At 36.6% G+C, this 12,668-nt stretch overlaps 1 protein-coding gene across 1 annotated transcript; it reads right to left on the reverse strand.

The window, feature by feature from the left end:
* Positions 1-5,925: 5,925 nt before the first annotated feature.
* On the reverse strand, positions 5,926-6,738 carry LOC146923831 (uncharacterized). Its single transcript, XM_085711786.1, has one exon. The coding sequence runs from the start codon at positions 6,736-6,738 to the stop codon at positions 5,926-5,928; it is 813 nt and encodes a 270-aa protein (XP_085567912.1).
* Between the last annotated feature and the right edge of the window lie 5,930 nt (positions 6,739-12,668).

Below are 12,668 nucleotides of genomic sequence, written 5' to 3' on the forward strand. Positions count from 1 at the left end.
ATTTAATGCCTATTAATGGATTAATTCCCTTCACCTTCTCCATCTAAACCCTTTTTTTCTTTTTTTTACGAGATCTAAATCCTTTTCTTCTCCACCATAAATCCATTTCCTCATCTTCTCTTTACAACTAACACCAGCACTAAACTGGACATTCAAATTGAGAATGGCTTTATAGCTCATCTCCAAATTATTCAACGACCCACTTATTATTAATAGTTAAATAATTTGAAAGACAGGGATTAGTTGGTTTATGTCATTGACACACAAACGTGAGACTTCCAACTGCTGCTACATGCATGTTTGACTTCGCCTTCGTGAAACATAAAGTTGATTATGGAATCATAAAATTGTTGTTCATAATTATTTGACATGTTGATGATTCAAATTGATTTTACCTCTAATTATCAACATCAAAGCGATCTGGATTCCATTTTCTAATTAATCTGACAACAAAAACTGTGATGAATGGCCGAGCTGTGAAACTAACAAAACCCGTACTATGAGATTAAAAGCAACATGTAACTCTTGAGATTTTATATTTTAAGGTAAGTTTGTTGCTGATGGAGTGATATGGGTGAGTCACTGAGTTGGGATGGAGGAGAGAAGGGTGTGGGGAATAGTGTGAAAATAATCTAGTGGTGAGAGTCTATAATAAAACTATGCTCTTTATTTGATCCAAGGGTTATAAATCAACTTTCCCATGGTAGGAAAATCTTTAAATGCTAGTTCTGTGGAAAGAATGTCAGAAAATAGCAGTTTTCAATGCATAAGATATGATACTTAGCTTGTATGGAAAAAATACTCTTAGCTGTGAGGGTGTGTACTGGAGTTTGGAAACGTGTACACGTTAGTATTTTCCTACATATAATAGCATTTCCCAATTTCACCAATAGCATTTTGTGCTCTTTATGTGTAGTGTTGTGTTGTTCACCGCCGTGTCAAAGAAAACTCTTGAAACCTGGACTTCCTCCTTTTTCTTTCTCTCTTTCTTCATTCACCTCAGTTATTTCATTAAGGCTTGACATCACTGTTTCTGAGATTATAAAGATATTCAAAGTTCAAACAGATACATAAACATTATCAAAATATTGAGTTAGACATTTACCAAGTACAAATAAAATGAAACATAAAGGGTCATCAAAACTCACCTAATCTTACTAGTAAATTTTCTTCTCTTTCGTGATGAAATTCGAAAAGGCTTCTCAGCGTTTTTTTTTTTGTATGTCGAATAAAGAGTACTAATTTGCTCAGTCACAATATATGAGCGCGCGTGCGTGCGCGCATGCGTGTGTATGTGAACATTAACAATCCGTTCACTAATCCCTCAGAGTTTAACAAGTAGAGCGAAAAAGTTCAAAAAAATCACAAATGACCACAAGTTTCGTTTTTGAAGACATCAATCTTTATGTAAGAATGAGTTACTGAAAGTTCCATTAAAAAAATTCATAATGAAAAATTTAATAAGAAGAGCATATTCTTGTTTGATTAACTCTACTGCTCTGAACTGATTTTCTGAGAAGGACAACACTCAGTGTGAAGAACAATATTTTCTTATAAGGATTAAGAGACTTTAAGATGATAGTAAAAGTAAGTGAAATGGAGATGATCAAGTACAGCACTCAGATGAATGAGGAATACAAAAAGAATAATTATCCCAAGCTTGAGATATCCTATTTCTGTTCAGAGAGGAGAGGAGAGGGTCTTACAACTCTTCTAAGGTTGTTTGTTTTGTTTTGTTGTAAATAGTTTTGAAATGAGAGTGGGTATTTATAACTATAACTATGATATGCTGCCATAGAATCCCAATGGTATAGTTTCACATGGGAGAGCTTTCTCAATTGCATATTTGGTATTAATTCAAATTACAAGTTTTTTCTTTTTTTAGAACAAATCAAGTTGGACTTGACCCACAAGGTATTTCTTCTGTTTCTCTCCAACACTTATTATAAAAAATAAAAAAATAAAAAAAATCCCATAAATTGATTTGACTATAAAAATGTGGAGAGAAAAAAAGTCACCATAGAATTAATTTTAGAAAAGGGTAATGAATTTTAATATTGAGCACTCCTTGCACTCAAAATCATATTCAGAATATAGTAATACTCAAAATCATAAGAAGCATAAATTAATATTCGGAATCTTCATATGGTAAAACAAAAGCATTTGGGTATTGTATTGCTTCATGCTGGCAATGCCCTCTAACTTTGTTTCCATTTTGGTTATATAGTAGTACTAGCTAGTAGCAACAAGCAATTAATTGACATTATCAACATATTATAATAAATAAGAAGACAAAATTGACTTCAAAGAGAGACCCATGTGCAGGGGTGGATTGGACTTTCAATATTGGTGGGGCAATTTTTTTTTTGTCAAATAATTTAATAATATTAAGTTTAATAAGAAGTTATATTAAAAATAGTTGTAGCAATTCTTCAAAAAAAAAAAATAGTTGTAGCAACAAAATTATAAAGAAAATAATATATTTTCCATTTGTTGAAAATGAACTAAAATTATATCATTACTAGCTAATTGTCCTAAGAACATCTGTTTCTATATAGGTTACAAGAGATGTCAAATGCTCTAGCAGGCGTGCATACGGACGGGTGAGCACGTTGTGCTCTTTTTTTGGAAGCAAGTCACACTTGCATAGAAATTATAAAAAAAAAAATCTATGTATTGGTATATGAATAAAAATATAGGCATATGTACATAAAATTATTTCCGTATTAACTATGAGTAAAAATTTAGACATGTGTATAAATTAAAAAAATAATCGGTCCCCGTTTTAATATACAAGTTAAAATATGAACACATGTGTCAATTAAAAAAAATAGGTTCTCTTATATGAGTAAAAATATAGACACGTGTATAAATTACAAAAAAAAAAAAAATATGCCCCCTTATTAATATATGAGTAAAAATATAGACGGATGTATAAACATAAAAAAAAAAAAATAGATGTTTGTATTAATATATAAGTAAAAATATACAGTGAATCGATAAAAAAAATTACAAGTTCTCGTGAGCTTAGCTCAATTGGTAGAGATAATGCATAATATATGCAAGGTTTGGGGTTCAAACCCCGACCACCACCAAAAAAATAAATTACAAAAAAAAAAAAATATTGGACCTAAACTGGTGTGGCTCTTGCCACACCAAGCCTTGTTCAGGTCCGTCCCTACCCATGTGGGTATTACAAATTGACGTAATTTCAATGCTTTACTGACGTAATTTCAATGCTTTACTACTTACCATCAAGATGTTTAACTTATTCCCTTTATCATTTCCTTTACTAGTCGAGATACCTGTGCTGAGCACGGGTAGCGCGGCGCGGCGGCGAAACGTGTGTCGTTGTGCGATGAGGTGTGTGTCGGCTAGAACAAATATAATAGTAATAATGCTATAAAAAAATTATAATTGTTTTTCATCTTTATCATTTGTCATCAATTTTAACTAATTATATAGTGACAAAATTAGTATATTATAATAGGTGAGTAATTTTGAGTCGCGTGTATCAATTATACTCACTTTGGGCAATTTTGGTAGTAGAAATGTTGAATGGAGCATTAAAAAAATAACTACGATATAGTATTTTCTATAAAATTTTAATTTATTTTATTAGCAAATATCAGAATTAATTTTTAAAATCGAGTTATCAAAGCAAACCAAAGTATTAGACAAAGACAAATACAATAACATTGGTCGTCGTTAAGTTTCTTATATATATATGTATACATTAGATTAAGGTTTAAATTGGGCCCCGTGTATCAATTATACATGGATAATTTTGGTAGTGGACATTTTATATGAAGTTTTCCTATGATTTGCACATTTCACCATCTTCTCAAACCATGTTACAAAGGCTATATTGGTTTCTTTTTGGTCTTTTAAAAAAAAAAAAAAAACACGTATGTTTGTTTCACTCAAGTTGCTCCGGTGAGAGTTTAATCATATAATTTTAAGATAAGAGATTAAATTCCCTTAAAAACGGTTCTAAAATGACTAATAATGTCATTTTTAATTAATAAAAGTTTATCTCTTCCTCAATTGTAAAAATTTAAAAAAAAAAATATGTTTGTACTATTAGTATGAGTGTTCATGTTGTTAGTGTACGCAAGCTTGTGAGCGATCGCAAATTTTTGCAAGAAGTATATTTAGAAATTAAAAGTTGTATGCTTTCAATTCAAACATAGACATGCATGGAGTGGAAATTAAGCACAAAGTGATCAAAGGAATGATATTAATTTAGAACCAAACCAATTACAATCATTTAATATATTTCATTTTAGCTTCTTCAAAAAAATATCCAATAAATATTCAAAATATTATTTGAGACTATATATGGAGTATAAGTGATCTTTTTTTTTTTGAAGGAGGAGTATAAGTGTTCTTTGTAATTCTTTAAAAAAATATCCTTGTTGTCAGGACCCAATCTCAGGTCATGACCGAGACACAAGCTAATACTAAATTTTTTTGGATACATATCAGTCTATGAAAAGTAAAATAAAATTGTGTTAACCCTCTTGTTTCTAGGGGAAGGGAATCTAATAATCTAGAGTTTGCTAGAAGGTAAATAAAGTCTATACATTAATTGTTCCATCCAAAAATCCGAATTGAGCACTCTCGAACGATTCATCATTTGTTGGATCTCATTAATCACTTGAGAAGAGAGGGATAATTTTTTGTTTTTTACACAATTAGTAACATTTGTAATTTCAATTATCATTAGGAGTAAAATATTTTAAGAGTCATACATTTATTATACTCACAATTTTATTCTTTTACTTAGGTACATCATTGAAAATACACTGTTACTTTTTATTACTTTTTGTACAAAAACAACACTATTAGTTGTAATAAGTGTTAGATTAGTGGTTGTAGCCCTATTACTATTAGTTGTAAGAAGTGTTAGATTAGCGGTTGTAGCTCTATTTTGTAAGTTTAAGGGGCGTCAAATCGCATGGAAGATAGGTGTAACATAATCATTAGTGTCATTGTCATTGATAATATTTTTTCCCTATCATCTTTTTAAAAAATAAACAATTAATTTGAATCGACTATCATTTTCAAAAAAAAGATACAAAAAAGTTATTCGGACATATTTATTGACATTGAATACCATCATCGTTGTGATGAAATAAGAGCGGTGCTATGGACAGCTGCTTTGACAGTCGCCATTTAACACTCGCTTATACAGTTTGTGAAGGGTCTATCTTTATGTCTCGGTTGACCACCATCATCTCCGGTTCGGTCTCGTGCTAGTAATCTTCATTCATATGGGTTTCTGATTTAGGTTTCCGCTTTTCTTCATGAGATGGAGATGAAGAAGGATTTTGTTTTCTATTTTCACTAATTATTCCCCTTTTTTGTTATGGGTTATGGTTGTATGACGGTGAAAGAGGTTTTGGCTGTTTAAGGTTGCTGTTGGTGGTTCACATGGAGGATTCATAGTCACAAGAAGTGGGGAAGTAGATGACGATGGCTAAAAAAAAATCTGTGGAAGAAGGGTTGTTGCTAATGAGATGAGAAAATTAATTTTGTTAAAAAATAAAATAAAAAATAACTCAACTTGGAGAACCCGTAAACCGGTAACAAATCTTATAAAAAGAGTGACGTGGCTAAATACACAAGCGTGTGTTTGTGAGAGTGCTAGAGCGCATGTGCTTAGCATTTCCTGATGAAATAAATTTAACTACAAAAGTTAAATATGAAACTTATTAAATTCTACCAATTAAGATTTTGACTTAATATTTAACAATATATAAATAATTTTATTAGTTAAGTTTTTTTTGAACAAGCCAAAATGAGATATATATTAACAAACAGAAGTTTTGCTCCCTAGCACAAGAAGTGCAGAGAGAGACAAAACAAGATTACAAGCGATGCCACACACTGTTCAAAAGGTTTATAAATGGATAAAACAAATCAGCCAATCCCCAAACAAGCGAAGGGATGCTGCCACCATAACTGATAACCAAAAGGAAAGCAAGCATTTTTAGCTTTCAGCCAACGGAGAGAAAACAACTTAACTTTTTCCAATAACTGCTCCATCGTATTAGCTTTGTTAGAAAAGAGTCTTTGGTTTCTTTCATTCCAAATAACCCAAATGCAACAAAGCCATATCAAGTGTAAGAATGACCGACGCGGAGCATAACCACCAGAAGAGTGAACAAATTGATTGAAATGATCCATAACCTGTAGGGGATCCACAAAATACACACCTATCCAAGATTTGATAAGCTTCCAGAGATCGCCAAGAATATTACAATGAATTATTAAGTGATCTAAAGTTTCTTGTTGACCACATCCTAAAACACAAAGTTGATTGTCAAAAGAAATAACACCACGCCGCACCAAATTGTCCTTTGTTGGCCATCTATTACGAAAGAGCCGCCAAGCACAAATAGACACTTTCAAAGGAACGTTTTTATGCCAAGGTGCATCCGAAGCCAAATCATGAACCTGTATCTCCTGCCTCATAAGCATTTGATACGCTCCACGGACCGTGTAACCAACTGTAGGATCCGGTCGCCAAAGCCAAACATCTGTCTCAGAATCCTGCAAAGAAACGTTAGACAACAGATTCCTAATCTCCACTACTAAATCCTCCTCCCAGGCAAACAAACGACGTCTCCACCTCCAGGCCTCCCCATCCTCTCCCCAACCTAAAGCATGCATCGCACCTACCGATAAGTTCTGGTGAACCGATAAATCAAATAATCTTCTAAATCTCGCCATTAGCGTCACAGTCCCCACCCAACAGTCCGACCAAAAATAAGTGTTAAAGCCATTACCAAGACGTTTAGAAATATTGTCTTCGAACCAAACTCCACCATCGCCATCTAACCCCTCTCAGATTTTAACAATTTCCTTCCACCACGCTGACCCCAACCTACTACCCTCTCTAAGCCGCCCTCTCTCCTCACCATAACGAGACAATAACACCTTAAACCACAGCCCCTCCCTATCCACTAAACACCTCCAACACCATTTTGCCAGAAGAGCAATATTAAACTCTTTCAGTCTCCTAACCCCCAAACCACCAACCTCATTACTCATACAAATAGAATTCCAGTCAACCCAAGCAATTTTCCTATTATCCTCACCCCCACCCCAAAAAAAAATTAATAAGAATAGATTCGATGGAAGAGATTATACCTGCGGGAGCTCTGAAAAAGGAAAGGGCGTAGACAGGCAGTGAAGACAGGACAGATTTGAGGAGAATCAAGCGACCCCCATAAGACAAATTTCTGTTATTCCACACAGACAGCCTAGATTTTATACGATGGATAACCGGGTCCCAGAATGCCAGACGTCTAGGGTCACCCCCAATGGGGAGGCCAAGATAAATGAAAGGAATGCGACCCACTTTGCAAGACAAAATAGAAGCGGCTTCAAGTAACCACGAGTCCTCAATATTAATACCAAACAAACTACTCTTGTGATAGTTTACCTTCAACCCTGACATATTTTCAAAAAGAACCAAAACAACCCTTAAGGCTCGAACATTCGCCCAGGTCTTAACACCTATCAGAAGAGTATCATCAGCAAATTGTAAGTGAGAAAGCACAGTGGGGTTATGCGTCCCAATTGAGTACCCTGTAAAGAGATTCAAATTCACCGCCTCCGACATCAAAACATTTAATCCTTCGGCTGCGAGAAGGAAAAGAAATGGAGAAAGTGGGTCACCCTGACGTAAACCCCTTTTCAATTGGAATTCATTTGTTGGACTCCCATTAACCAAGATCGACGCAGTTGCCGTAGAAACATATTCCTTCATCCACTTTCGCCATAAGGTAGGGAAAAACATTCTCTCCATAACATCATCCAAGTAACCCCAATCAACTGAGTCGTAAGCTTTTTCAAAGTCAACCTTGAACAATAACATTTCTTTCTTCTTCTTACGCGCTTCATCAACGGCTTCATTAGCAATGAGAATGCCATCAAGAATCTGTCTGTCCTTAACAAAAGCTGTTTGGGTTTCTGAGACAACTTTACCCATCACATGCCTCAAGCGATTGGCCAAAAATTTCGCCAAAATTTTATATAAACAACCAATTAAAGCAATGGGGCGAAAATCATTGAGGCGTTGAGGATTATCAATCTTTGGAATAAGGGCAATGAAAGTGTTGTTAATACCTTTCGATAAGCGACCGTTACGGTGAAAATCTGATATGAACCTCATAATATCATGCTTCAAATCTAACCAGAAATCTTTTATAAAACCAAGATGGATACCATCCGGACCAGGGCTTTTGAAGCTATCACAATCCCACACAGCCGCCTTTACCTCTTCTTCACGAAACGGACAAGTCAAAAAATTACCATCAGATGCATTCAACCTACGAAATTGTAAGCCATCTGCCCTTGGCCTGTTGATTTGTAACGCTTGGAAATGAGACTGAAAGTGACCAAACACTGCTTCCCGGACATTGTCAACTCCCTCTATAATATTATTATTCACAACAACAGAAGAAATGACATTACGACGGCGTCTACCAGACATGATAGCATGAAAATATTTTGAGTTTGCATCCCCTTCGCGAAGCCATAATAAACGCGATTGTTGCCAAGATATACTAGTGTTAGCCCTTGATAAAGAATGGAGCTCAGAAGATAAATCATGCAAAACATTCACTTCTTCCTCAGATAAAATATCCACCTCACCCTTTGAATCCAACAACTCTATCTGATTCTTTAAGGAACTAATCTTGCCAGGTAAATTGTGAGAATGAGTTAGATGCCATTCTTTGAGATCACCTTTGATCCGTTTCAATTTTTCCTTTAAAACATAACCTCCCCAACCGTCTACTTGGTATGATAGTAATTTTGATCGAACAAATTGTTGGTAACCCGGAACATCAGCCCAACATTTCAACATCCTCACCGGCTTCGGACCCCAATTATGATCATCCACCGATAAAACCAATGGAAAATGATCAGATAAACCTCGCAAGGAAGCGACTTGCAAGCTATTGGGCCAATTTGCACACCACTCCTCAGAGAGCAAAAATCTGTCTATGCGGCTCATTGAATTACCGTCCCCTTTGTACCACGTGAAACTTCTGCCATGTAAAGGTAAATCTATGAAGGTGTTATTTTCAATAAAAGCATTAAAGGGACCGCAATCAAAAGACTGAATCGCGGCTCCCCTAGACCTTCTTTCTTCGAGACTGCGCACCGCATTAAAATCCCCGCATAAACAAATATTTCTTCCCACCAATTGTTGAAGATATACAGACAAAGAGTTCCATAATAATTGTTTCGCACCATTATCGCAAGGAGCATAAATATTGAAGAGATAAAATTCATCATTAGAATCAATAAACCGACCATGAATAATTAGCACATGCTCAATACTAACCGATGACCAAACCTCGACAACAGCAGTGTCCCACATAATTAACAAGCCCCCAGACGCCCCCACAGCTGGTCGGAAAGAAAAAGAATGCGAAGGAGAACCCCATAAGGATAAGGACAAAGCATCATCAATGGCTGACAACTTCGTTTCTTGCAGACAAACAACGGAAGGATTTTTTTCAGCTATAAGTTTACGGACTTCCGGCCTTTTAGCATACCCACCTAGGCCCCTGACATTCCAAGAGAGAATCTTCATTACAACCCCTTCTCCCTTGACAACCAACCGCCCCCCACCTTACTCAGAATGCGCCCCTACCTTTGGGCCACCCTGCACTTCCTTGTTTTGTTTCCGACCTCTCGATAATAACCGAAATTGGTTACATTTATCATTGTAGAATTTAACACCCAATGCCTTACCAAAACCTGTTACATCATTCATGACCTCCTCCTCCTTGCCCTTTAAAGCTACCCAATTCTTCCAGTCATTATTAACAGACGCTGAAGAAGAAGAATCAGATGTTTGTGGTCCTATAGGAATAGAAATAGGCAAAGCTTCTACTAAATTAACCACTTTGCGTCTTCGTTTCTTCATTAAAATTTTAAGGACTTGCTTACGATCATGATCTGGTAAACGAGCAATTTTCTTAAAATTGTGAACTGGATGTTTCAAACTGCCACTTGCTTTCTTATTACTATCCACGTTGGGAATGGATGCATTTGACTGAAAATTCGACTTAAGCTTTGAAGCATGCTTAGATGAGGACACCACCCCTGCTTCACCATGAACATGATCTTTAAGCCATTCAAGGCTCCACGGCCCTGATGTAGCGGATCGGGTCACCATCGGAGGACAAGAAAGTTGTCTTGTGGAACGTTTACCATTGTCTAATTCTCCGCATACAACCTGTTTGTCTACCTTCTGAACCACTTTATCTGTAATGTTCTTGCTAGCTTCCTTTACATTTATATCACTATTAACCATCACCTGTTCAGCATTTGACACTAACAACTTCGGACAAACTTCGGTCTCATGTGAAACAGACTCCGTTGGAGAAGCATTGTCCATGTCCGACAATACATTCCCATCCTTTTGAATTGTAGCGGATGGAGTCTTGGTAGGAAATGCATCGGCCTCTTTGTCTTTCTCAATCCAATCCTTAGCTAAATTATTCACCAGCTCAGCCACATTATCTCGAAATTCAGGTGGTTGTTCATCGTAGTTGTTGTCTGGTATTGAAGCCTTCGAATCTATATCTTCTTCTTCCAATAAACAAGCATCTTCACCAAGGGAAAAACCCCATTCCTCCATAATTTTTAGATCGAACAACACACCATCTACCACAATTCTTTCTGTAAAATTAATAACATCCAGTGAAGATGTTGCTAATAAAACTCTTGCATCGTCAAATCTGTCTTTGGCAACTGTACTATTATCCAGCCTTAAAAATCTACCACAGTCCAAAATAGCCAATTTAAAAAAAGACGCATTCCATGCATGAATGGGAATGCCATAAATACGAACCCAAGCTCCCCTTTCAAACTTGACAATATCTTTGTTCCAACGGACAATGTGAGAGAAGAATAAATTGAAAAAATCACGTGCATTATTTATCACTTGCATAACATCCGTGTCCGAAACACACCTGATGTAAGCTTTGTCTGCACCCATCGGAACGATATCCAAGTCATCGAAACCAGCATCCATAATACGAGTTTGAATTACCGGAATAGCTTCACCATACATTACTGTAGCAACCACACCCTTCCGTGCCCATGATAAATCATCAGCATTTGATCTATACGTACGAGTCAGTTTAGAAACAGAATGTATACCTGCAGTACCAACATCTTTTGCATCTGACATGAAAACACCATCCATCTTCGCAGAACCCGAATTGCATTTCATTGCATTAATCTCTCTCACACCCACAGCCTTCCTAGCACCTCCCTCCCCTTCAGCTTTCCTCTCAGCCACCGTACCCAAACTCACATGCTCCCTCACCTCAAGCCCTCGTCCTCCTGCTGCTGTATTGATTCTCACCGGCTCTCTTTTTTCTCCCTCACCAACTGCAATATCCTTCCTGGTCATCCTCTTCCCCGTGACTCCCTCTCCCCTAACATCCTCCAACTCCCTCGACACCCTATCTCCCACAGGTTTACGATGGAAGCGAGCAATCTTCGCCCACACACGAAAATGACCAAGAGTTACATTGTTAAGAGCCTTGAGTAATTTATCTGTGTCCCTAACATTGGCATATCTAACAAAACCATACACATGACCCTGCTTATTTCTCTTCCTCGACAGAAACAGATTGTCCATGATGCCACACACCTCAAAGGCCTTTTTAACGTAAAAATAAGGGATCATATCTGGCACATTAGTGAAATAGAAAGTGACATACCGTTGTGGAACTGCACTTTTGATATCTGCTGGAATTGAGCCATGAACATCTGTCAAGTCAGAAGGAAGTTTCTGTGCTGCACCACCGTTTGAAAAATCTGAACGTACTGCATCTGTGATTGGTTGTAAAATCGGTTCAAAAACCCTAGAGTTCTGTCCAAGCCGGTCCCAGACACTAGAACGAGCCCTGTGATGATCACTTGCAATCGCTCCCTGCTTAGGGTTTTGGACGTCATCAAATTCAGTCACCAAAATCTGACGAGGACCTGACCTAAACCTATGCTGCTGCCATGCCTCTGAACCTCCATGCCACTCGATGTCCCGCTGTCCGTCCTGTCCTCGAGCCACCTGTCCTTGCGCTTTCCTCTTCCGCACTCGCACCACAGTCCAATCATCCCCATCCCCCCAATTTCTGGCACCCTGCTTGGCCCCCTTTCCCCCCCATTTGTCCTCACTGCCGGCGAAGAAGAACGCCGACGTGATTGTTCGTGGCAAAGCCGCGAAGAATCACCTCTCTTGGTCTCTCTCACTCTCTCTCTCATTACTCCTGTTTTTTATTTTATTAGTTAAGTTAAAGGGTTATTGAAATAGTTTTCAAGCATTTTTTCACAACCTATGATTGTTTAATTAAAGTCATGGTCATCAAGTAATTTGAATGTTTTTTTTTTGTGCATATACAATTTACATATAAGTTCGTTTTTTTTTTTGCACAAATTGAACTATACTTCAATATAAATTTCATTTTATAATCTTTATTTTAAAGTAGAATAAAAAAAATACGACCGATAGACTATCATAATTTGAGGTTTTATCATAATTTTAGTTTTGGAGTAATAGTTGTTTCAGAAATATTTTACCAAAACATATATGACCAAACACAAAAGATAGTCACGTATATTAGGAGCGG

Source organism: Medicago sativa, chromosome 5, assembly GCF_051527215.1.
Source record: "Medicago sativa cultivar Bolivia chromosome 5, Bolivia_mono, whole genome shotgun sequence".
Classification (NCBI taxonomy): domain Eukaryota; kingdom Viridiplantae; phylum Streptophyta; class Magnoliopsida; order Fabales; family Fabaceae; genus Medicago; species Medicago sativa.

Excerpts from the sequence above, each read along its gene's own strand:
- LOC146923831 (XM_085711786.1), bottom strand. The coding sequence starts at position 6,738 with ATGGCGAGATTTAGAAGATTATTTGATTTATCGGTTCACCAGAACTTA.